This window comes from Rutilus rutilus, assembly GCF_951802725.1.
Source record: "Rutilus rutilus genome assembly, chromosome: 21".
Taxonomy (NCBI): domain Eukaryota; kingdom Metazoa; phylum Chordata; class Actinopteri; order Cypriniformes; family Leuciscidae; genus Rutilus; species Rutilus rutilus.
The window spans coordinates 14282798-14308240 of record NC_140226.1 but is presented as its reverse complement, the minus strand read 5'-3'; the positions used below and the strand labels follow the sequence as shown (position 1 = coordinate 14308240).

General features: G+C 36.9%; 4 protein-coding genes and 1 long non-coding RNA gene across 9 annotated transcripts in view; 2 read left to right on the top strand and 3 right to left on the bottom strand.

The window, feature by feature from the left end:
* Nucleotides 1-1921: 1921 nt before the first annotated feature.
* On the bottom strand, nt 1922-3060 carry fabp7a (fatty acid binding protein 7, brain, a). The gene is made up of 4 exons (XM_084394377.1): nt 2911-3060; nt 2591-2763; nt 2337-2438; nt 1922-2211 (listed from the first exon to the last, which is right to left on the bottom strand). The coding sequence occupies exons 1-4, from the start codon at nt 2981-2983 to the stop codon at nt 2161-2163; spliced, it is 399 nt and encodes a 132-aa protein (XP_084250503.1). The 5' UTR covers nt 2984-3060; the 3' UTR covers nt 1922-2160.
* Nucleotides 3061-10338: 7278 nt separating this feature from the next.
* Nucleotides 10339-12564, bottom strand: gja1a (gap junction protein alpha 1a). Of its 3 annotated transcripts, XM_084392927.1 has the most exons (3): nt 12283-12564; nt 11790-11873; nt 10340-11674 (listed from the first exon to the last, which is right to left on the bottom strand). In XM_084392927.1, exon 3 carries the CDS (start codon nt 11627-11629, stop codon nt 10565-10567), a length of 1065 nt encoding a protein of 354 aa, XP_084249053.1. In that variant the 5' UTR covers nt 11630-11674; nt 11790-11873; nt 12283-12564; the 3' UTR covers nt 10340-10564. The 3 variants fall into 3 exon arrangements, with proteins under 3 accessions (XP_084249054.1, XP_084249053.1, XP_084249055.1); XM_084392928.1 differs by having other exon boundaries at nt 10339-11873; nt 12283-12519; XM_084392929.1 differs by lacking the exon at nt 11790-11873 and having other exon boundaries at nt 12283-12444.
* Nucleotides 12565-12750: 186 nt separating this feature from the next.
* On the top strand, nt 12751-13985 carry LOC311280603. The gene is made up of 2 exons (XR_014625701.1): nt 12751-12924; nt 13441-13985. It is a non-coding gene; the product is annotated as an uncharacterized lncRNA (long non-coding RNA).
* On the bottom strand, nt 13219-22438 carry LOC311280602 (synaptotagmin-like protein 2). 2 transcript variants are annotated; one of them, XM_084392871.1, is made up of 18 exons: nt 22337-22438; nt 22009-22036; nt 21601-21729; nt 19379-19524; nt 19015-19096; nt 18816-18861; nt 18661-18700; nt 17745-18100; nt 16547-17141; nt 16241-16326; nt 15979-16086; nt 15321-15493; nt 15123-15225; nt 14869-15030; nt 14672-14750; nt 14453-14552; nt 13688-13893; nt 13219-13591 (listed from the first exon to the last, which is right to left on the bottom strand). In XM_084392871.1, exons 3-18 carry the CDS (start codon nt 21726-21728, stop codon nt 13452-13454), a joined length of 2550 nt encoding a protein of 849 aa, XP_084248997.1. In that variant the 5' UTR covers nt 21729; nt 22009-22036; nt 22337-22438; the 3' UTR covers nt 13219-13451. The 2 variants fall into 2 exon arrangements, with proteins under 2 accessions (XP_084248997.1, XP_084248996.1); XM_084392870.1 differs by having other exon boundaries at nt 16547-18100.
* A 1759-nt stretch (nt 22439-24197) lies between these two features.
* Nucleotides 24198-25443, top strand: part of fam184aa (family with sequence similarity 184 member Aa) — a 31104-nt gene continuing 29858 nt past the window's right edge. For both annotated transcript variants that reach the window (XM_084392867.1, XM_084392868.1), the window contains exon 1: nt 24198-24673. In XM_084392867.1, the coding sequence (XP_084248993.1) occupies nt 24491-24673 (183 nt within the window). In that variant the 5' untranslated portion in view covers nt 24198-24490. The remainder of the gene's footprint in view (nt 24674-25443) is intronic.

Below are 25443 nucleotides of genomic sequence, written 5' to 3'. Positions count from 1 at the left end.
CAATAATGTCGTTACTTTTTACAATTGCTCCCAATGCAAAACCAAACCCGGTTCTCATCACAGCATTATTTAAGTGAAGCTGCCTGTCTCAGTGTTTGTCCTGGCAAAACTGCATTGTGATGTGTGGTTAAACATTTGTTTCATTAATCAGAGCAAGTTGCTCGTGAGTCTCATGCTATTAGGTCAGCCGTGAGTGCAGAGAACAATGGCTCATTACTTTCCACTCCAATTACGCCGCTTTTGTGACTGAAACAGTCCATTCACAATCTGCTTCACTGTTAGACTGAAGCTGTCGTGACAGCCATGGGTCATGCTAAACCGTCACTGTACAAATCTGGAGCACACTGATTGAATCTTGCGAAATATCATTATGAGCAATAGCTAGCCAGGTCCTGACCGGACTATTGCATACAGGGTTAGTAACTAAAACCATAAAGAAAATGTTGCTTGAAATTAAATAAACATGCTGTTTGCTTTGTAATTATAGCCTATATCATATTTGAGTGTATACAAGTGGTTGTGACAAATTTTGGCCAGTGATGTCACACTATAGACTATGAAGCATCTGAACATGGTTGGTCAAATTGATCGAAAGATGCTCCTACGTAAAGACAACACAGATTATAGGATTAACTTTGACCCAGTGACAACGTGTCCCCTCCTGGCAGGTTCAAGTTGTGGAGAGGTTACTACCGGTCATCTTCATAGGGCTGCACGATCATTCATAGTATTATATCAAACAGACGCAGGGTTGTTCTTCTCCCAGACATTTTCAATACAGATGCAGATATCTCTGGCTTGCACTGAAGGGTCTTTTAAATAGACGTTTGCCTGTGTTCAAACTGCTCCAGAAGTAAAACAAACAGTCATTCAGGACTTCAGACAGCCTTTTTCTCATGCACAACTCTGCAATTCAATGAGTTCTCCATCTGAAGTGGGCGCTTGAAAACGCTAGAACAGTGAAATAGTTCAATAATCCTGGATAACAGATTAAGTTCAGTCTTCTCAGATATGACTCGAGTGTTGGCCATCCGCTCGGTGGATTAAGGCGGCGCAGCGTCGACTCTTAAAGTCAAAATCTAATTAGCATCTAATTGGACTGGATTATGTGTAATGAAACTAAATTACATGTAAACAAATCAGTACCATGTGGTTATAGAACAAAAATTCAATTAATTGAATTGTTTGAACACTAAACTGACAATTATGCATGAAACCAATAATGCTCTGAAACAAAGTTCTGGGCAGGTTTTAGAGCAGCTACTGTGTAGAAATATTATCAGAGAAAGAAAAACCCTTAACATGTCATAGACTGATTCCTTCAATGCACAAATGACATTAAGTATTCATTAGCACTAGATAGAAGTGATAAAATTTGCAATAACAAGCAATAAAATCTCCAATTATGAATATTGCAAGCAAACTGGGGATTGTTCACTTATGAGAAAATAATTTAAATATACACTTCTTTAATTTTATATGCACTTTAGTTTTAATTTTTTAAATAGTTCTTAAATAGTTTTAAATGATGTTTCTGAAAATCTTATGTTTCACGAAATTGTGTATATACAGTGTGTGTGTACTGTACATAGATATACTAGTATATAATGTTTTGTTTGAGGGACAAATATCAGGACTATCAGGAATATGGAAACTTCAGTATCAAACCAACACTGTAAAAAAGTTGCTATATATAAATTTTTGGATGTTTAAGTCATTTCAACTTGAATTGCATTAAACTGACTTTAAAAAATGAGTTAAATCTTGTATAACTTGTTCAAAAAAAGTTAAAAATTGCTCAACTTATTTTGATGAGTTAAAGTAAACACATATGTTGTTATAACTTATTAATTATATATATTTTTTACAGTGAATAAGAATGAAGCATTTGCATTAAGAAACAAAGAAACAATCAGTTTTTGATCAAGTGTGTATTTCATTCAATTTGACACAAATGCAGGCCTCAGTTATACAGTCCACCAACATTAATGACATTCTGCAACATTCAAAAACAGTTCAAAATGTGCATTTTATATAAAAGGTTTTACAAAACAAATGTCTTAAAAAGGGGAAACCTCTCAGTTGAGAATACAATGTAAAAATTCCCTTGTAATATTGTCAAGTTGCCAGGGTAACACTGAAACATCTATCAGTTTGACGTTATGCCTTTTCATATGTGCGGACAGCTTGCACGCCCTCAAAGGTCAAGGTCTGGAAACAGCAAAGACGAGGAGAGCATATTTAGGAACATTAAATATCCATGACACTGATTAAGAAGAAAAAACTTTGGAATTACAATTCTAAACACACACACACACATTAGTAATGCTGCTTACCATAATCATTTTGCCATCCTTGATTTCTCTGACAAACTTAGTCTCCTTGTTGTCCCACTTCTGAACGTGGACAAGATTGTCTCCTTCCAAGGTTACAGTGGACTGAAATGAGAAAAGTTGTGGATGATATAAACAAAAAGTATAGCTTATCATATATGATCAAATTCGTCCAGAGTAAAAAAGAGACCCAACCTGCTAAAAATACGTCAAATCGCTTTGTAAAACTGATTTTAGATATGGTGTGGAACACAAACCTTTACATGTCTGTCATCTGCTGTGGTTTCGTCAAACTCCTCTCCCAGTTTGAAAGAAATCTCGGTGTTTTTGAAGGTGCTCAGCGTCTTTACCACAACTTTGTCATCCTCGTGACTGATGACAATAGTGGGTTTGGTAACATTGCCTACTTGCCTAGTGGCAAAACCAACACCTGTGGAACAAAAGAACAAAATGATTTGTAGTATGTAAACTGTACAGAAAATAGAATTCATTGCACATAAACACCAGGCTGCACTAATGATGTTAAGATGTCTTTCTGAGAAAATAAACTAATAAATAAAATCTTATTTTTACTTACCCAGTGATTTCATGTATTCATCAAAGTTCTGGCTGTCAACCAGTTTCCAAGTTGCACAAAATGCATCAACCATTATGACAGTTTAAAAGCAGTGATCAAACACACAGTGGTCCTTGTACAGTCACTGAGTTCACAGTCTCTTAAGTGTCTACGGACTGCAAAGCCCAAAGTAATTAATACTGTCAGGGAGGCGGGGCTTTAGGGGACGTTTGTGCTGATTGGATGGATTTTTATCTACTCAAGCTGTGATTTGTTCAAAAACATGGCGAGAAGTGACACTGTATTTTCAATAGACTAATCCAATAATGGGTCTGGGATTTTGCATTTGAGAAAAGATTAAAATGTTAACAATTACTTTTTATCTAATTAATCTGGATTAACATCTTAATAGCGTCCGAAATGATAAGGAATAGAAAAATGCATACAATATGTATCGCACAGTAGAATATAACGATAAATCATTTTAATGCAATTTCAGGTCTTAATGCTTTTATGTTTGAATTATACATGATTTCAGAGCTGGGCATCTCTGAGGCACTTTTGGGAGAAAAATACATTATGGGGGCTTTCATCAATGCAGAAAATGACTGATCAAATAGTAACTCTTAAGCATTTTTTTAGCACATCACAGTGCACAATGATCTGTAGTATGGCAGGCTGAACTGACATATAAAACTATGGTTTGACTATCCATAAATATATTTTAAATAGTTACAATTATATTTCGACGAGTCATAATTATAATTAAACTAGTCAGAAGGAGATATCTGCAATTATAGTAAGAAATCTGATTCGAGATATCTCTAAATAGGTTTTGACAAGTCAAAGATATCTGTAACGACGTCGTCTATCTTCAATTAAACGTCACACATACACAAAGGTAATCTTAGATATCTCTAATTTAGTTTCAACTATCACAATTATATTTTAAGATATCTGAATTGTACTTGCTCCGTTCACGTTCTGTGATTTGAGACTGAATTTACTCAGCTCCTCCCCCGCACCAGAGCCCCTCCCTGTCTGCGCATCTTGTTGATAATGCTACCGTAAGTGCTAACTGCTAACACCAGTCGTCTGCTTTTGTTGTCACAGAGAGAAAAACTACTGGATAAATTACTTATATCTGGATGCATTCATATGGTAAAATGTCTGCAGAATGCATGTATGGGCCTGTTTACACCTTGTCACTTCATGTGTTTTTACCATAGACTGTAAAAAAATATGGACGTAGTGTCCGTGACATCACCCGTAGGTTTCTGAAGACCGTTTTTGAAGCCTAAAGTGGGCATGGCCGACCGTCGCCATCTTGGCAGCGCGTCACTCCCGAATTTATTTCTTTTTACAGTCAGACAATTAGCTGAGGTAAAGTGACGGCTAACAAACAGCAGACAAACGGCTAATGATGACTAATGACCACAGCAGCGGGAATCCACCTGTCACTCAAAAGTGGACACCCTTAATTATGCAGAACTTGAAGGCTTAATATAATGTAAACGGATGAGTTATAAAAAAGTTCACCCCCCTCACAGTTGTCATGAAGGGAAAAATAAGCTATATAGACCAAAGCCACTTTTTGCACCAGGCTGTAAACGTGTTTTTTTTCTGCTGTAAAGTTGGCTATTTTAACATGGGGGAGATACAGATTTGACTCACTTCTGCACCCAGCCTCAAGCGGCCAGTCGATGAATTGCCGTTGAATTCACTTCCGTGTTGGTTTCAAGAGAGAGACAGGGAGGTTGCCGCTTGGTTTTTACAGATCGGATAGCTATCTGATTTATCAAAAAGATTCCATTTACACCTGGTCACATAAAAGGATATAAATCTGATCTTCAATTCCCGCGCTATTTGCAGATTAAATGGAGTTCACGTCACCGAAAGCAACCTATATGAGCTGCATTTTACTGATCATCAGCTCATTTCAAAAGACCGCAGTAGGAGAGTGCGGCAACGGCACTTGTAACGGTACGTTCACACGGGGCGTCAGCGTCAACGCTTCCCATTGACTTTGAATGGGTGACGTCAAGCGTTGCCGAAAAGAATTGTGGATCCGTCGGCGGCGCTTCACTGGCGTTGCTCGCGGCAGAAGTTGAGAATTTTTCAACTTCTGCCGCGAGCAACGCCAGTGAAGCGCCGCAGATGGAAGCGTCAGCCAATCAGGATCGCTCTATGCAAATACAGTAGCCAGGCGGCAGCCAATCACGGCAATGAAGCTTGTTGTTGAGTTCCTGTCTAATTTCATTGGCTGACGCTGCTATGACCATGGCCATGTCAGTGCCAAACTTCAGCCACGCCTTCCGTCAAGCGTTGACGCTGACGCCCCGTGTGAACGTACCGTAAGATCTGCGGTGACGCGTGCTGCAGTAGCGCCGTCATATCTGGCTATTTCATGACATATAGCCTATAACACGCTCTCATACGTTTATTTTTTAACATTGTTGGGAGGAGTAAAATTTACATATGTGGTTTCAACAACCAGATGCATTTACACTTGTCCATTTTTGTCTAGAATGCGGCCCAGACCTCCTCCTGAAGTGGTTCAAATCCGTCTCGAATGCGTTTCGGAGGGCATTTACACCTGGTCTTTTCACGATCGGATAGCTATATGATCACAGAAAACGCATGACGTGGCCAGGTGTAAACAGCCGCAGTGTAGCACTGTGAATTGAAATGAATCATGTTGCAAAACGGACCAACTGGAGTGTAATGTTCAATAAAGACACAGAACAGCAAAATGCTTGTAGGGAGGCCAAACAGTTGGAGTGGAAAAAGGAAATGACATCCTGTACAAAACGTTGATGCATAATCTGAAAATGGTGTTTTATTGGAAGGTGCAAACATATTTACAGTGCAAGAGAAAAATTCTACAAAAAGAAAAAAAAACAGCAACACAGCTAATGTGGCTAAACCAAATGGCCCAAGTTTGCAACACTGCCCAGTTCACAATCAGAACTGAATACATTCAGCCAGCAAGTCTATTTAGGCTGAAGCCCCTATAGGATATACCAACAGGAACAAGATTGGAAGCTGAAAAATGGAAGCTTCCCACAGGAAAGGGTTTAAAAACACTTTGAGATTATGAGTTTGGTTGGTGTGAATCGGGAAGTGTGACATTTGTGGAAAAATAAACGTAGTTGTCACATGAATTATGTCATGAACACCCTCCTGGCGTGTTCACGGATGTTAATTTGTCGGCAATGCACAGTACAAGTGATATGGGTGTATGTTTGTAAATCCAAGTTTATACACGCAACAGGTTAAGCTGCGACACTACTTGTATGGTTTTATTTATTATACATTTGAAAAGACGAGAGTGAAGAACGATGGAATTGTACACCAAAAATGTGAAATATAGCAAATAAACACGTGATGGACAAGAATAATGCTTCAGAATCAAGAATGTATATTATGACTAGTCAGTCTGACTAACATTATAGATCTATCTTCAATGCATATTATGACTAGTCATAATCATATTGTAGATAAATTATGACTAGCAAGGGCATTAATGCTAAAACGGCTTGCCATAGTAGGCTAGACGCGTAAGAATGCACTTCACACAATAAATTGCACAGCACTGTAAATCTGTAGTAAACTGCATGAAAAATGAATTACATGGAACATTTTTTATTACATATTATGTAACCACGTTCACTATGTTGGTACAGCATTGGGCGAGTCGTCATGAGGAAAGATGTCTCCCTCCAGGGGTCGCATGAAGCCTCAGACAGCAGCTTTAAAATATCAGGGCGTGATTGTGTTGCTCTTTGTACAATTAAAATATTGTTTTTTTATTATTTTTTATTAATATTTCCTCTTGTGTTTAAAATGCTCCCCAGCAATCTCTATAAAATTAGTCTATAGATAACGTTCTACTGTGATTGGATCATCCTGATCAGCGTAGAGAAAAGTAACAGACACTATCACGTGACAGCGCTGATCTACCCATGATAGTGTAGCAGCCTATTTCTGCAGACCTTTGTGCAAAATGATTTGCACTTCTTAAAGTCAGCCGCTAGATGGCAGTCGTGTTACACTGGGCACATGCGATTGCAGTTTCCAGTGAGGCAAGTCAATTAGGACATTTTCCGCTGATATTGTACTTGAAGAGTTACAAATGCTTTATTTAGGGATTATTCTGACATAACAAGACTTTTTCAGCATTTTCACGGTGTGAGTCACACCAGTTTCATTAGCCTACACTTTATAATGCTCCTGATGTATGAATTAAAACATGGTTGAAGGACTAGTTCACACAAATATTAAAACATCTTTATGTCGTTCCTAACTCGTATCTTGTCTTTCTCCCCCAGTGGAACTCAAAAGATATTCTGAAGAATCTTCACACACGTTATTTGACATATGACAACATAGTGCCATCGTATGACAAATCAGGCTAGCAAAGGACAAAATATCATGAAAGCACCATCCAGCTAACAAATGCTCTAAGAACGTGCAAATCTTTCCATTAGGTTAGAAAACAATTATATCTTAATGTTCTCTAAAGATTCAAAACGTCCTTTTTTTTATGGTTTAAAAACGTTTTCTTGGTTATACGAAAGTTTAAGGAAACATTCCATTTTGCAAACATTATGAAAACGTTCTGAAACAAGAAGTAACATTTAAAGAACATTATTAAAGACCAGAGAACTTTGAACGAACATTCTATTAACGTTAGGCTACTGGACGAACGTTTTTGAGAGAACCTTGTTCTCTGAACGTTTTCTGTTAGGTTAAAGGTGACCTATAGGCTAATGAAACTCTTCTGTTCTGATCCCAACTTAAATTTAATTTAGGTTATTTTCTTCCTTCATAAAACTTTTAATAATAACTATATTTCAGTTTTCTTCCATTCGAGTCATCTACAGAATTTGCATCATGGACTCTCAATTCTGGACAACAGGGAGAAAAACTAAAACTGAGGTCAGTTTGTCATGTCATGAGCCCAAAACAATTTTGTGTCATGAGTTTTTGTTACATAAAAGTGAGAAAACTATGCCAACTGTGAAGCTTATTGTGTTTTCTCCTGCCCTTTGCCTTTGTTTCCCAATAATCCCAAGTCTCTTCACAGTTCATTCCACAGTACAGAAGACAAATTCACCCTCAAAAGTATCTCAAAAATCTTGGAGCGGCTTGAAATCCTGGAGGAAATCACATGATAACACTTAATGTTGAGCTGACTTTAGTCTGTACTGCCGAATAAACCTCAGTGTCACCACAAACCATAAGGCCTATAACCACTCCCTTGTTTGTCCAAATGTATCGCCAAAGAGGAGGCCTGGTTGTAACCATGGAGCTTATGGGTTTAGTGCGAATATTTAGTGTAATTAAAAAGATTGATGTTCATGGCATGTAAAGTTCACCCTAATAGACCGAGACAAGCTGTTTCTACAAAGACTTTAAGCACTACATCAAAAGCGCTCTGAGAACAAAATGTTTATTTTTAGACAGTTTGTGGTCCTGTTATTTATGCAAGTATGATATCAAACATGTGCTATTCCATAAAGTCACACACAATTAGACACCGCAAATTTATATACGGTACGTTATAACGCAATCGGTGTGGCAGAACGTTCTGAACTAACAGAACTAGACCCTGCTGTTTTCAATTAAACTGGCAGGCTGAAAGGTATGTCCGGCCGCCTCAGATCTTACAGCCGGCCAAGCAAGAGTAAAAGATGAGCTTGGCTGCACTTACATTTTATATGCGTACATTCTAGGTTTCTATTTTGAACCTAAAAATGGAATTTAAAACCCAAATACGGTTTAATGTTTGTTAGCACAACCTCAGTGGAAAAATGTGAAGATTTAGGCCTCATGAAGTTTGAAAGCATGAGAATTTTTTTGGTTTGAATGTAATATATTCTTGTGTAGTTGCATTACTGTTGCTAGGGAGTTTTTGCTATGGTGCTTTGGCTGGTAACTAGGGTGTTTCTGTGTGGTGTTTCTGTTCTCTTTGCAGTTGCTAGGGTGGATGGTTGATAGATAGATAGATAGATAGATAGATAGATATAGATAGATAGATAGATAGATAGATAGATAGATAGATAGATAGATAGATAGATAGATAGATAGATAGATAGATAAAATGGAAAGCGATGATAATTAGACAGAGACAGACATAACATAAACAGAATTACTGATGCCTAACAGTGATGTATTTCTCAGTTTATATTGGGAAATAAACAGTGTAGAACTACTACGGTAAGTTTTAAAACTTTTCAAACACTTTACTTTTGAGACATCATAGTGTAATCATGTTGGTCGCTGGTGGTTCATCCAGGCTATAAAGCTTGAGAAGCAGAGTTTCGGTTGAAAACTAGGTGTTTTACTGAGTTATTAAACCTTCTTCAAAGTCTCATTTCATGACTGAAGAACGTTCAGGTTTACAAGGGCCAGATTTCATAAGGTCATATTTGATCATCCAAATAAGCAATGTAAGAAATGCCAACAATTTTACCTTGTAAGTTTTTTTAATGCCTTTGAAAATGTGCAATATTTTTTACATTCGATAGTAAATATTTCCTAATTCCTTTTATGCTACATCACCTTGTCCTTGATGCACATATCCCAGATTTAACTAAAACCTTTTTTAGAGTAAAGTGCAAATACACAGTTCACAGGTTTTTTTTTGTTTGTGTGTGTGCCTTTCTCTTCAGCCACATCATGTGGTTGGCAGACTTAAAGCATGTGTTTTCATTTAGCCCTTCAAATAAATAGGAAACTCTGAGAACAGAAGAAAAAGTGAATCTAATTAACTCGTTTTAATTTCAGACTCTTTTAAGGCTTTCATTTGTCAATCAGAGGGAGTCAGTTTGCACTGGGGAATTATGTGAATATGTTAACCGACATATATGTCAACACTTTACAGAAAACACTGATAAGCAGTCAGGTGGCTTGCTGTTGATATTTACTGGCCCACAGCAGAAGACTATGTACAGTTACTGTAAAGATTCCAGAAAACAGTGCTCCATTTATACGCGCTGGCTAACTTCCCATAATGGAAAAACGCTGTCGGAAAAAAGAATAATGGAAAAAAGTTAAGATCCTGCTGGAGTAGAATGAATGGTCTTAATTTATTCCAGTAGGGTTAAACTTGATAGATTTTCTTGTGCTCCAAAAAAGACTTGATTTCACTCTTATTTTCTGAAAAATATAAAAGTGTTTGCTTTTGGTTTTAGTTGTAGTCAAGAATAACCCTGGGTGATATATGATATGCTGAACCCCATCTAGAGCCATTTTATAATTTATAATTATATATATATATATAATCTATTTGAAGCTTCAAAAAATCCATTTGTCTATTGAGGTAAAGGCAAAATGGTGTTTAAAATGAGGGGAAAATGTAAAAGAAATGCTGACCAGTTACAGACCTTACGATTTCCATTACATATTTTAAGCTGAATGAGTGTATGGACACGTATTCATCATCTAGCCATATACTTACTGTATTAAAAGTTTATTTTTGAGTAAACCTGTGAAATTACTGTATCTGATTTTCACAATCACGGCTCATAAATACAGTTCACTTAATAAAAATAAAACAACTGTTTAGCATGAGTTACAATAGCAAAAAACGAATAAAATAAATATATATGCTGAACCATCATTCTTTGGATGTCAGTTACAGTGTCCTTTTCACAGTTTAAGGCTTCTGCTAGATGTCAAGATCATCCGGCCTGGCCCGACTGCTCGCTCGACTACTGGGTCGAGGTTCGAGCTCTTTGAGCAGCAGAAGATCCTTCCCCAGAGTTACTTTCTCAGGATATGGAAAGCGCTGAGTGTGACCCAGCTGATTCTGTTCTGTACTGTAGTTAGTCCAGTTCTGCTCATTAGCCTGCTTGTCGTAATTGTCAGAGGAGTTGGACTTGTCGCCCGCATCTAGGTTGTACCCCAGATTAGGGACGGGGGCCGAGCAGTCGTTGTAATAGCCGTAACTGGACAGGTTCCTTGGGCAGGGCTTGATATTACAAGCGCTCTCAAAGTTTTTCGCAGACTCTCTGATTTGGTCCTTCATCCTCTTGAGGATCACGTAAAAAAACTCAAAGACGTTGAGGGCCAGAGAGACCAGCGAAACGACCAGCATGAAGATGATAAAAACCGTCTTCTCAGTGGGACGAGAGAGAAAGCAGTCCACTTTATGCGGACAAGGGAACCTTTGACACGTATAGACGGCTGACAGCTTGAATCCGTAAAGGTGCCACTGTATCAACAGGAAAACAACTTCGAATACAGACTTTAACACGATGCTCATTATATACGTGTAATATATCCCTCCTCTCATTTTGATCTTCCCGTGATCTTCCAGGCCGTACTTGAACTTCCTCGTTTCGATTTTCCGCAGGAGCACATCCACATCTCCGCCTTTGCTCTGGATGTCTCTTAGTTTCTCCTCCTTTTTATTTAATTTCTCCTCCTTGTGCATGAGGAACACGATGTGGCTGAGGTACAGGAGAGTCGGCATGGACACAAATATGATCTGCAGCACCCAGAAGCGCACGTGGGAAATGGGGAACGACTTGTCGTAGCACACGTTCTCGCAGCCGGGCTGCAGCGTGTTGCACTTGAACGCCGACTGCTCGTCTCCCCAGGCGGACTCCACCGCCGTCCCCAACACCAGGATCCGGAAAATGAAGAGGACGGAGAGCCAGATTTTGCCTCCTGCCGTGGAGTACGCCTGGACCTTGTCAAGAAGTTTCCCCAGTGCACTCCAGTCACCCATGATGAAAGATGTTCTGGATTGAGCAGCAGATGACCAACCTTCAAGCTGAAAAGGAGAGTAAATTCAATGAGTGTTATAAACACAGATGAACCCTGGTGTTATACACATCCGAGTGGTCTCCCCGCTCCCCATATCACTGCCAAATACAATAACACAAGACCTTGGCTCATCTTCAGAAATGTTCATGGGTCAATCTCCACTCTGAATGAATGTTCTGGGGTTTTCTGTCTTTTCAGCAGCTAACCTAAAAACAAAAGTTGCTTTTTTAACTATATAAAAATCAAAACAAAGGAAATAGGCTAAAAAACATATATATAAAAGAAGAAAAAAAGAAGTATATTCACATAATCACAAAAATAGTATTTTCTGGAATGCAAACTACTCAGGATTATCACTTTTATCACATTTCAGCAGAGATTTAAATTACTTAAAAACAAAACTATATATTTCTAAAAACAAGGATCCAGGCTATAACCATACGAACTAAATGACGCCATACAAAAATTAAATAGGCTTCAAAACAACAACAAAAACATACACATATAGACCTAATCCGTTATGCTATACTATACAAAAAAGACCGAGTTGTATCATGCAGTTAACTTATAAGTAAACAAATCTCCAATCCATGTTGTCCGACGCGTATTTCTTACCTGGAAAGTCGTTAAAAACCCAACACTTCTTGACAGTTGCGATGACTATCTGTAACACATTTCAATTATACATTTCCCAATTATTAACAAGTAAGTTAGTTTCGATATCAAATGAAGTTCTCCTACGGCGAATGTTCCCTCATGTCATCCGTCGGAGGGACTGAGTCAGAAGGGAGAAAAGTTAAACGTCAGCTGACTCAAACTTCTGGACTTCCAGAACTTCTCCATCTCCGTTATATTTTTGGGAGAAAATAGCCTGGAACAAGAGAGTGCCGTGAAGGTGGGAATTACCGCCATCTGGTGTAGAATAAGTAACACGCCACATAAGTAAACGGGCTTCAATATGTAATGTTCACCGTTCATCTGTTGTTACCATGACAACGACAGGAATGAAAGCGAGGCTGTGAGGGATAGACTTGGCATCCGCTGTAAAATCTATATAAAGCTCCTAGATCACTTTTAGTTTCCACAGCTCGTCTTGTCTAGTTTTTTTTGCCGAATGAAATTTCTTGGAAATATATTTTTGCAGTGTTTCGTCAGCAGAACAATCCTTTTGGACACATTAAATAACAGTACGTACAACCCACTGAAGAGATGTTTGTTTAGTTCATCCCTCACAGCCTTTTCAACGGCTTTGGTCAGGTGAGTTCTTCAGTCACTTCATATTTTACAGTTTTTTTTCTTTTTGTAAATTAAGTTAACTAGGTAAATTAATGAAAGCATTCAATTTAACAAGCTCAATTGATGTAACAAATAACTATATTTAATCTACAGGGGATTGTGTAGATTAAGAACACATTACAGAATACATTTCACTGTAGCCTATGTCAAATGTTAATTATATTTCCATTTAAAAAAAAAAGTGCATTCTATCTTTTTTTATTCAATGAGATTAATGTAAAGACACTAGACAAATTTTGTTTTACTTTTTTTATTCTGGAACAAATCACAACACATCTCTTACAGTACTTACATATATCAATTTTATGTAAAGATAATATTATCTAATATGATTAAGCATATTGTACATAGCTATTTCCCAGCACATACTCTTTATATTTTGCAGGACTTAAATGAAGAAACTGATTTGGTCATTGAAAATGCGTGGTTTTGTTTTGGGAACCAAGAATTGTTTTTCTCTCCCAACTAAACATTCAGGATCAGGAGGTTCATTTCCTCGGGCTCATGGAGGACCTCAGGGGAAGCTCTCCCTCAACCCAGCAGTTTGGATTGGCCAACATTCTTTTCCATATTTGAACTTCTTCATTCAGTGAATCCATCCAATCAACTTTCTTGCCATAGCTCTTCCCTGCAAATAAATAGAGACAGTTTTATGAAATGGCTTTCTAAAGGATTCTAAGTGCAAAATGCAGGTGCAGTGAAGGAAAGGGTTTTGTTACCGTACCTGTTCCAAGACTGAGGCGCAGGCCTCCGAGAAACTGATTAGAGAGTTTGTTGTGATCCCAAATGGTCAATTCGCAGCAGGCCTCACTGACTTCCCCAGCTTTGAACCCGTCATACACCATGGCATGGTTATACACAGGGTCCTGGCTCTTTTTTACAACACGAGTCTTCTGGCGGCTTTTCTTTCTGGTGTCCGGTAAAATGTAGCTAAAAAATAAAAATAAAAAAATAAATAAGAGGTGAATCTCACCAGTAAAGTATATGTCCAGGCCTCAAAAAAATTGAATTCTATTTTACAATTTTTTTTTTTTTTTTTGAAAAATACATTACTTTTTGTAATGTAATCTCAAATTAATTATTTACTTGTGCACTTTTTTCTGGGGTAAAATATGACCTGGACGTGTTTTCCTCTGATTCAGTGATTTATGGAAATATTGATTTCTTTTTTGTTTTGTTTTAAAGTGCTAGAACAGTTATTTTAAACCTTTAAAAAACTTTTGATTTGACCATGGTGTAAAATGAGGTTGTGAAAATGTTGACATTTTTACCTTTGTCCTCTAAACCAAACAAAATGAATGAAATGTGTCATATGTGTTATTTCCTTTCTTCTCATGTCATTTTAACAGATGGAAAAGAAAACAAAAACACGACACTTCAAACATGACAAACAGGAAGCGTGAGAGGGAGGGAGAGAGTTAGGGATGGAACAATGGCTTTAGCCGCTTTGAAAGTCAGGTCCGTAACAGATGACAGGCACACCCCTCACCACTTAACAAAAGAATCCACTCCCTGAGGCTTAAGGCCACGCAATTCTTTTGCCTCCCGCAGCCAGACATGAATCTCCCCAGTGCTGTTCTTCGACCCACCTGAAATCAAATAACGTGTTTCAGAGCAAATACAGTTCGTTAGTCATGAGCAATATTTCTCAAATTCGATTTACAGAATGAAATGAACACAGAAGCAACATCAATATTTGAAACTGTACCGGTGGACTCCTGAGGAACGTATTTTAGTGAAACTGACAAAAATCCATTAGACTCTTGCGATTCTTGATTTTCTGCAGTCTATAATAATAAAAAAAGTAATATTCTGTTATACAAGAGGACTAGGTTATGAAAGAAGGCTCTGTTCCTAAACTCTCAATGTTGTTTAGCTTAACACAAATATCTTTAGAAGGTGTACCGTTGACTGTAGGTTGTACCAGGTGAGGGCTTCATGTCCCCAGTCCCAGGTCTTAAGACTAATCTCAACCTGCCCCAGGAACACATTTCGGCCCCTGGAGTCATTGTGCCACACGGACAGATTCAGAATCTTTTCCGGAAGCTCTTCGCGTTTCACTTTGTACTGATTAGAGATTTAGAGTACGGATAAGATTAAAGGTTATGTCAAATATAAACATAATATTTCTATAATTTTAGTGTTACGGAGAAACATACTCTCAGAGATTCCACATAAACTGGATTCACGGTCCGTTTCTTAATAGAAGTTTTCCTTTTGCTGCGGCGAGACTTATCTGGATAGAGGTAAGTCTTCACATAACTGTAAAGGAAAGTTTATTATTCATGACAGACAGACAGATAGATAGATTGAATGTATTTCATTAGTATATGTTTTCTTTTAGATTCATAACTCACGGGTCCGTGCGTTGTTTACGAGGATTTGCAATAGCCAGATCCTGACACTGTTCAATCATAATGATCAGCTCTCCAACAGGGCTGTACATCACTGCAAACTCCACAGAGCCCTGCACCTCAACATTCCCAAAATCCCCTGCATCGCTGTACACGCTCAGCAAACTACTGGTGCGCTATTATGAGGGAAAAAAATAGCAGGGATAAGTCTCTGGAAGTCTCTTTATTTTTGCACTTTCAATGCCTTCTACTTGGATAGGAAAGTGAATGATGACAGGAAGGAGTGGGAGAGAGAGGGAAACATGGGATTGGGAAATGACACAGATGAATTCAAATGAATACTTGAACCTGTGCCCCACTGGAGCACAACGGCCCTTGTATCATCATAAGCAATGTGCGCCAAACAGCAAAACACCATTCAATTACATTATGCAATGAAGTCATTTCATACCACTTAAGGGCTATTTAAATGCGTTTCAAACGTTTTTGCAGATGTTTAATATGCATAAACATCTATTCACGGTGCTTTCCAAACAAGTCAACTTTGGCTCAACATAATAAACTGTTTATCGGGTAATTGACAAGCTTGGCCAAGCAATGGCAAATTGGCCTTTGAACAATGTTAAAAACAGAAAGTAGAAATGAAAATCATCCAGCTTACATCAGTAAGAGACAATGCGCTAGCTGAATAGCCTTTTCTGCTAGAGAGATCAGACCCATAGCTGGACAGTGAAGTATCATCGTCGTCATCTGAATCGACTGCTTCATCCTGCAACATAGAAGACAATACAAACAAAAACAGCAAAGCAGAACATAAGGTTACTTTTTATAGTCAAGCAACTTACTCTGATCAAAACTGCAGAGGATGATGAAATGATATTTCAAGTGCTTTAACAGTATGACAGAACAGAACAGTAGCTCACCTTCCAAGAATCTGCAGTGTAGGAAGGCGTTTTACATGTGGAACCCTCAAGTAAAGCCTCTAGAACGGACACCCCATGTTTATTTCCTAAAGAAATCAAAGAATAAAGAAAAGCTCAAACCAGATATAAATCCATGAAAATCTACAGGGAGAAATCTAACAGGTTAAACCTGAGCTTAGGTGAACATATACAATACTGGGTGTGTCCTTCTCGAATATCAGCGCTTAAGGGCACTTCAGAAATCAGACACCCCACTGTATTCACATGGTGACTAAGCCTCTAGTATTAGATATCATAACCATTTACCTTTCAACTCTGTTGGATCTGGAGATTCAGATGGTATAATGACTATTGTGGGAACCGTATCATCTCCAATCTCCTGCTTTGGCTCCTGTGCGGTGATCTTCTGCAGGACAGGCAGTCTTGCCCTTTGAGCTCTTGCGAGGACACTTAGTAGAATATCGGCACTGTCCTCCTCATCTTTCAATTCTGAAGAACCTTGACCCAGTCCAGCATCATCTTCACTTGTAGATTTAGCTGGTTGAATTGCTTCAACGGATGATTTGTCGATATGTTCAGAGTCAACATGCAATCCGGCATCTTTAATGTGCACTAATTTCCCATCGTCTGTCAATGAAAGATACTCTTGGCTTAATTTTCTTAAGTGGGTGTCTTTTGGCAAGTTCTGATCATTTGATAACTTTATTTTTTCTTTATCTTCATGGGCATCAAGAAGTCTTTGCACAGTTTTGTCACTGACACTTTGTTTCGCTTCAAAATCTTTATTCACACTAACATCAGCTGTTTTATTCTGCAACAACGGCTCCTTTTTATTAGACGTTTTCTTCTTTCCCATCTCGGCTGGGCCGTCATCGGCAGAATCAGTGGAAGCATCTTTTCCCTGCGGAGTGTTGGAGGGAAATTCATGAGAATTCATTTCAATTTCCCATTTTAATGACTGACTTTGGGATGCTTCTTCAGCAGAGGAATGCTTATTGATTTGTTTCTTATCAGCTACACGCTCAACTATTTGATCCGCATCTGTCTCGGCACGTAAACCAGTGCTTACATTTTGTCCTCCACCTCCCTTCCTGTCTGAACTTGCCTCATCATTAAGAAAATCACTAGAGACCATCCTTCTCTTATCATGCTCATTAGTCGAGTCTGAGGGACTCGGTTTATCAGTTTCAGACTCTCTAAATATAAATTCAGCTGAACACTGCTGATGTCTGCCTTTGTTATCTTGGAAAGCATTAGAAGACTCATTAGCCTCATCTGAACCTTCATGATCTGTGTGTCTAGTGAATTCTGGTGCATCACTTGTGAAAACTAAGGAAGTCTGTGGTTGATTCTGAAACTTGGTTGATGAACATCTTTCTAAGAAAACATCTAAGTCTGAGTCTAGAGATTCAATTTGAAATGATGTCTGATCCATGAAATTTAAAGACGGACTTGATGTGTCCTGCTTCTCTTGGGTCTCTGTGTTCTCAACATGTGATTTTACCTCTTTTAGTTCAGGTCCAACACTATTGCTTTCACCATACACAGGCTTCACTGCGTTCGGTTCGAGGGAAATCTTCACCCAGTTCTCCTCAAACGATTGATCTTTCTGCAGCGCTGGAGGGAGTGAAACTTTTCGCCTTGGCTCTCGATTTGGTTTTGGAGGGCCTCTTTCGGGTTTAGTGTCTTGAACTGCTCTTGAGAAGGGGAAAACGGTCGTTATTCGGTCATCAGAGAGCTGTTTGGGTTGTGCTTCTGTTGAATTGCGTTTTGGGTCATTGCCATTGAGGACATGATTGCCATCAGTTTCTGCTTGAAGGTTTTTTTTTCTACCAGACACTCTTGGAGCTGATGAAGTCTCTGCAATTACAAACACCAAAACATCACCAAATCAATCTGTTTTTTGTTTTTTTTCAAATGTAAACCAGCGTTAAAGTTTTTTTTAATTATTATTAATACATTTATTCAACATTAAATTGAAGATTAAATTTAATTAACATGCATTAAATTGATCAAGAGTGACAGTAAAGACATTTACGTTGTTATAAAATATTTATATTTCTAATAAATAGTAAACACTGTTCTTTTGAACCTTTTCCAGTAAAATTAAGTAGCATTGATAATAATAATAAAAGCAACAAATCAGCATATTAGAATGATTTCTGAAGGATCATGTGACACTGAAGACTGAAGTAATAATATTAGATACTTATTATAATAAATAATAAGTAATCAAAATATATTAATATAGATTACAGTTATTTTAAATAGTTATAATATTTTAATCTTAACAACCCCACATTTTTGAACCGTAGTGTAATTCCCTACAAAGCACTGAAATTCTGAATTTACCCAGTTTATCATTCATATATATATATATATATATAAAGGATATGTTTTAGCATGTAATTCAAACTCACCATCATCCATAAAGTCATCATCAGCATATTGATGATAAGTCTGTGAATAAATAGAAACAAAATAACATTAAACATTTTTTTATTTTTTATTTTATTTAACTTATTTTCTGAATATTTACAGAAAAACTAAATATAATATACAGTATGTGACAAACCTCTTTACTAAGGGCTGGATGAATTAATCTAGGGTCAGCAAATGGACTGCAGTGGAAAGAAAAAATGTAGCATAATATTAATTTATATGCCGTATTCAGACATAACGATAATATAAGGAATTGTCTGTCCTGGTTTAATCTACGTATTGAAAATCTATATATTGAAAATCCACCCAAAATACATTTTGATGGCCATTACTTTGGAGGTGTGCTGTGCTCCTCCTTTTCATGCTCTTTGCTCTCGTCTACTATGTCATTCAGGAAAGGGTTGGTTTTATGGGCTAAGTTTAAAAAAGAAAGAGTACATATACAGTAATCAGTTCTGACATACTCAAAACTTCTTGATTCAAATCTAGAAGCAAAGTAGTTCATATTCACTTAACAGTGAAATTTAGTTTTACGGTTACAGCAATGAAGAGGATATTCAGGGAACAGTATGTTGACTCAAATGACTCAGAGTCCAGAAAGTTTGAAATGTCCAGACAGGTGTGGTGTGTGTACTCAAAGATACAATTCTTCTTAACAGCATCAGCTCAATAAGGAAGGCATGAACTCCTACATACCTGCTATTTTCTTCCATCTCATGGAGGTCCGTACCACTGCTGTGACATCCGTCTGCAGCCCATATCGCTTGACCCGGAGCTCTTCAAACCACTCACCTGTTAATGTCTTCAGCTTTTGAAGGTCAGGAACTGACTGTCTCAGTGTCCTGGTATGACAGAAAAAGCACAGACAGGATTCTGTATACTTTGGCCAAACAGTGAAAAGTGTGCAAAAATCATTATAACTTAGATATTGCAAAATAAAAGAATATGATTAGTTATTTAGCATAAGCTTTGGTTCAGTTAGGGTTCACTAGCATACAGTGCTGTATTCGAGGCAATATGTCACACTAATTTGCTGGACAGACTACATAGGTGGATTGGACTTTCTGACACCGCATTGAACAGGTTTAAATCTTATTTCTCAGAATGTTCCAAATTTGTCCACCTGGGAACTAATAGATCTGAGACTGTGCCATTACAACTGGGTGTCCCTCAGGGGTCAGTGTTGGGTCCTACTTGGTTTAGTATCTATATCATTTCTATGCTGACACCCAGATTTATTTTAGCACTCAGCCTGATTTCACCTCTGCCTCTTCAATTCTCTGTTTCTATGATGAAAATAAAGGCCTGGATGAAATATAACTTTCTTAAATTAAATAGTTAGCTAAAATGTTGTTAATCGGCACTCCAAATAATGTTAATAAATGTATTAACTTTAAATTACCATGGACAACAGCCTAATCTCCCCTTCAGTCATTCACGTCTTGACTTGTACATCTTAACGCCGACACATTACCCCTGTGCTTCTTCAACTACACTGGCTCCCAGGTCAATCAAGCATCGTTTTTTAATTTTTTATATGATTTTAACTGAAAAAGCAGTACATGGGTTGGCTACAGTTAACATTTTGTGAGTTGGTTACACCTTCTTGTTATCTCCATTCTCCGGGTTCTCTATCTCTTTATCTTTGTAAACTCAAAACCATGGGAGGGAGGGCTGTTTCTTGCATTGCTCCAAAGTTATGAAACTTGATTAAGAATTTCTCCTTATTTTGATTGTTTTAAGAAACTTTTCAAAACTTCTCTTCATCTTTTTAGTAGTTTTTAATCTGTAATTATTTTTGTGATTATTGTTAAAATATACTATTATTTGTTATTTAGCATTTTATAACGTGTTGTAACACACTGAGTATGAGAAAGTAGCATTACAAATGAAATGTACTATTATTATTATACTTAAGTAAGCACACTTTTTTCAGAGATCCACTGTCAATGTTATTTTCACTAAATATGGGTCGACCGGTGCTCACACTTTGTTTATCATAACAACAAGTTGCAGTATTGCAGCAAAATATTTACAATTTCAAAGATGTCCCACCATGCCAAGGCCTATATGACATCAGACTTAGCAATCTTTCAAGAAAGTATTTGACCTGTAATTTGGCCTTAATTACCAACATTTTTAGATATATAAAAATGCCAACATTCAAATTAATAAATAAGTGAATACACATATAAATTGTTTACAGTTATTAAATAAAATAAAAAACATTAAAATTGAACAATTCAATTTTATAACAAATAAACAATTTAAATTAGAAAAAAGAATAAGCAACTAACTCCCTAAAAACTTTTATGAGGGATAATAGGAAAATACATCATCATTGTTTGGGTTTATAAACAGCTGGGGTTTAGCCCAATAAACAATACATTAATACTGAGTAACATACGTTTTAGACACAATATTGCCAGTTATTACTTGTTCTGATTCAATGATTCACTCATTTTTGAATGAATCAATTGAATCAGTTATTTGATAACAATTGCATGTTACTTCAAGAATAGTATGCTACTTGTACACCAGGGGTGCCCAGTCCTGCTCCTGCCGATCGACTGTCCTGCACAGTTCATCTCCAACCAAAATCAAACACACATTAAGCAACCAATTAAGGTCTTTAGGAATGGATCACTTGAAAATTAAAGGCAGGTGTGTTTGATTAGGGTTGGAGATTAACTGTGCAGGACGGTCGATCGGCAGGAGTAGGATTGAGCACTCCTGTTGTACACTGAAGAAAAATAAAATCAATCTTCACTCAGAGATTGCTATTATATTTCACAAACAATTACAAAGAAACGGCAATTAACAAATTGTTAATTTACAACAAAAATATTTGTTTACAGTGTACAATAAGACAACTAAATGTGTTGCAGTGTATGGTCGATCACACAACCACTTCCTACCTGACTCGTCCACTCTCCAGTCGCTTTAGATCTTCATCTCTCAGAAGCACTTGTCGGATGGCTGCCTCTTCCTCGGCAGACAGAAAGCTCAAGTCAATCAATTCCGATGCACTTTTTGATTGTTTCATCCTGTTCAATAATAAAAAAAACGCTTTCCAGCAACCGAGCACTTTCCCCCAAGGTAAGCTAGTTGCAAACCACCGCGTTTTCCTCAAATCAGAAATTAAATCCGTATGAAATCGTGCCTGCACAGGTAAGCAGCTTCCGCGTGCTTAAGAGAGTTACTGCACTTTTATCGCGTGTTACAGTCATTCACATTCACACGGTGTAAAAAAAAAAAGAAGCTAAGGCACGATGTGACGTCATATGTCAACATTTAGTTTGAGAATAGAGTTAATGTTTCCCTACCTATGTCCTTCAGGAGTAACCTAGATGCCTGAAACAGAACAAATACAGAGGTGAAAATGTATTTATTTAGTATATTTGTTATATTCAATAAAAATAGTCTCTTGATATTTGTTTTGTTATTGTTATGCGATCCACATATGAGGTAGGCCTAATTAGGCCTATTTTAATCTTATGATTATGAGCTCCACTAAAACAAGATATGATATACACACACACACTTTATACCCAAACTTTTATGTCAGATAATCGATTTGACGGCACTAATATAGGCTAAATATATATACAACAAATTGGCATGAACCATTATAATGAATCAAAATAAAAATACCTTTCTGTTCCTTTTTTCTCCTCCAGACCTTCAATTATTAAGCAATATGAAGTCATGTTTGTGTTGTAAGACACACCTAATTCAAGTTCCAACGTGTTTTTCTGCAGTAAAATTATGTTTAAAATGACAGGCCAGTTTAGAGAGGAAGTAGATGGGTTGAAGCCTTTCGACGTCAAGTAGAAAGATGGTGAGATTATATCATTTTTCTTCTGATGATAATGTTTCTGGTTTCCTGTTTTGTTCAGGAGACTGTGTGAGTTTGCATGGGGGAGATGATAGACAAATTAATAAATGCTTTGCTAGTTTGAAGGGTATTTTGAAAAGACAACCAAGAGTTTTAGAGCTCAAAATGTATCTAGGATCTTTTATAGGTGTGCATTAGCAGTTTACTTTGGTGTGTTGCTGAAAGCACAATGTTGACCCACTCCACACCTTTTAGATAAATCTTTTCCTGGCCATTACACTGCTAATGAAAGCTCAGAAGCCTGAAAAAATCCCTTAGCCTACTTTTTACTTCTTGAAATGGGTAGTACAATCACCAGTAAAAACATATCACTCAAACTCCAGTAGGTGGCAGTAATTACTCAACAAAAGCACTTATGGACTCAGTAAAGACTGTTTCTTGAGGTTTCATTGATAAATCAAATGCTTTGTCTGCAGATAACCAACGAACGAAACTACGGGGACATTTTTTTTTTAGTATTTGCAGCTTATAAATCATACTAAATGATGTTTTTAGAAAATGTAAAAATGCAGAACGTTTTCTGTGATGGGTAGGTAAAGGGCTATAATATACAATTTGTATAGTATAAAAATCATTATGTCTATGTAAAGTCCCCATATAACATGAAAACCCAACGTGTGTGAGCATACAGCTATAGATCAAATGCATAATAAATCACATAATTATAAAATAACAAAAACTATTTTAATAAAATAAAATAAAATAAATTATATTTAAGAGAATATATTCAATATAAATTAGAATACAATGCAATAGATGCTGGATAAAATAATAGTATTGCCTATGTACACACACAACTAAACAAATTAATTGAATAAAAAATATATAACCAAGAGAATATACTTCAAAAACATTATACCAAGAGTATGCTATCATATATTATATTATATTAAATAGAATATATGAACACATTTAATTCAATTATAAAAATATATAATCTCCATATACACTATACCAGAGTATTATATTATATTAATTACATTATATAAAATATATAAAGTGTGTGTGTGTATGTATACATACAGTAGATAGGTATAGATCAAATGCATAATAAATCACATAATTAAAAAGTATAACTAATTATTTTAATAAAATTAAATACAAATGATAATCATGAGAATATACTTAGTATTCAATACAATATAATGCAATGTAATGTAATATGATAGATGGATATTGGATAATATAATAATATTGCCTATGAATACATACAATTAGTTATATAAAATAAAGAAATAACAGTATAGAGAATGTACTCCACTATACCAGAGTATTATATTATATTATATTATATTATATTATATTATATTATATTATATTATATTATATTATATTATGTATACACAACTAACCATACTAAAACGAGCAAATGAACACTAACTACAGTTGTTAGAATGCCTTAGTTCGTGCTATTATTTGTTTTGTAGATAATTCATAGGCCCTTTTGTATTTATATCACGTATCTGCAGCAGAAAAGCAGTGTGTGTGTGTGTGTGTGTGTGTGTGTGTGTGTGTGTGTGTGTGTGTGTGTGTGTGTGTGAGGAAACCGTACTGCTCTGACGTCATTTACAACTCTCTCTCCTCGCTCTGCATCAGTGTGTGCGTGTATGTGATGATGATGCTCGAATGTTACATTGTAGCGCTCAGTTCAGTGTCATGCGTTTCCCGCCATCGATGGCTGGCTGGCTGGCTGATGTAGACCAATGATAACCGCGTCTGTTATGAATCGCTCATTACCCTAAGAACATTGATTGTGTAGTGACTAGTGAGTCAGGTGAACAGTACTTTCATCTGCAAACGGTGATCGACACGTATAGAGAAACAGGATGATGGGTTTACATGAATTCATATGGATGACAGGTATACTGATGGCGCAGGATCAGGATTTTTGATCGTGACAGTGGGTGAAGATGGCGACTGGGACGGGCTGGCAGCCGCCGTACAGTATCAATCCTCCCGCTGCTGCTGCTTCTGGATCAGGCACCAGTCCATCCTCCACATCCAGCCATTTACTCTACGAATCTGCCCTGACCATGGACTACTCTCAAGATCTGCACCTGAAGATGAGTAAAAAAATAGCACAACTCACTAAGGTTGGTATGATCGCATCGCATTGCTCATATTTTAGGGAAATCGTCTGAATTTTGATTGGTGCCTCAACTTTAACATGAATACACTGTATTCTGCATGATGTTTAATCCTTATCCCCCATAGAGATGATGCCCTACATATTGCAATTTTTTAACCGCAGTGTTTTTTTCCCCTCCTGCAAAAATCTGTTTATAATCCCAGATGAGATTCGCAAGCTCTATTTAATCTGTTTAATTTCTATAAAAACAACGTTTTTTACATAATCAGTCTAGTTTATTAACATCCACGTTTATCAATACTGCACGTGCCTTATTCAGTTTTACTTCTGATTTAATTTCATTCTTCATGCCCAACACGAGAACAATCTTTGCTTTAAATTCAAGACATTGCGTGTTTTCCATTCACTGTTTTTGTTTTGGGTCCCAGACCTCAATGATGTATGCGTGAAAACAACAAAATTAACCTCTTATTTTCCATTTCAGATGATTTTCATTTATTCTTTCGATGTAAACAAAATCCAGTAGGCATGCAGATACAAGATTTTACCACAAAGTAGGCATGCATTTCACTGAAACGTGACTCTTCATTCTAGTGATGTTGTTTGTGAACACAGCAAAAACATGTACTGTTTTCTATGCTATACTCTTTACACTAATAAGATAAGGTTAGCATGTGAAAATTGCATTTATTTATGAGACCCCATAGAAGTAATGTAAGGACTATTGGAGCATGTTATGGAGTTGAAATTGCATGTGTTTATATCATACGTTTC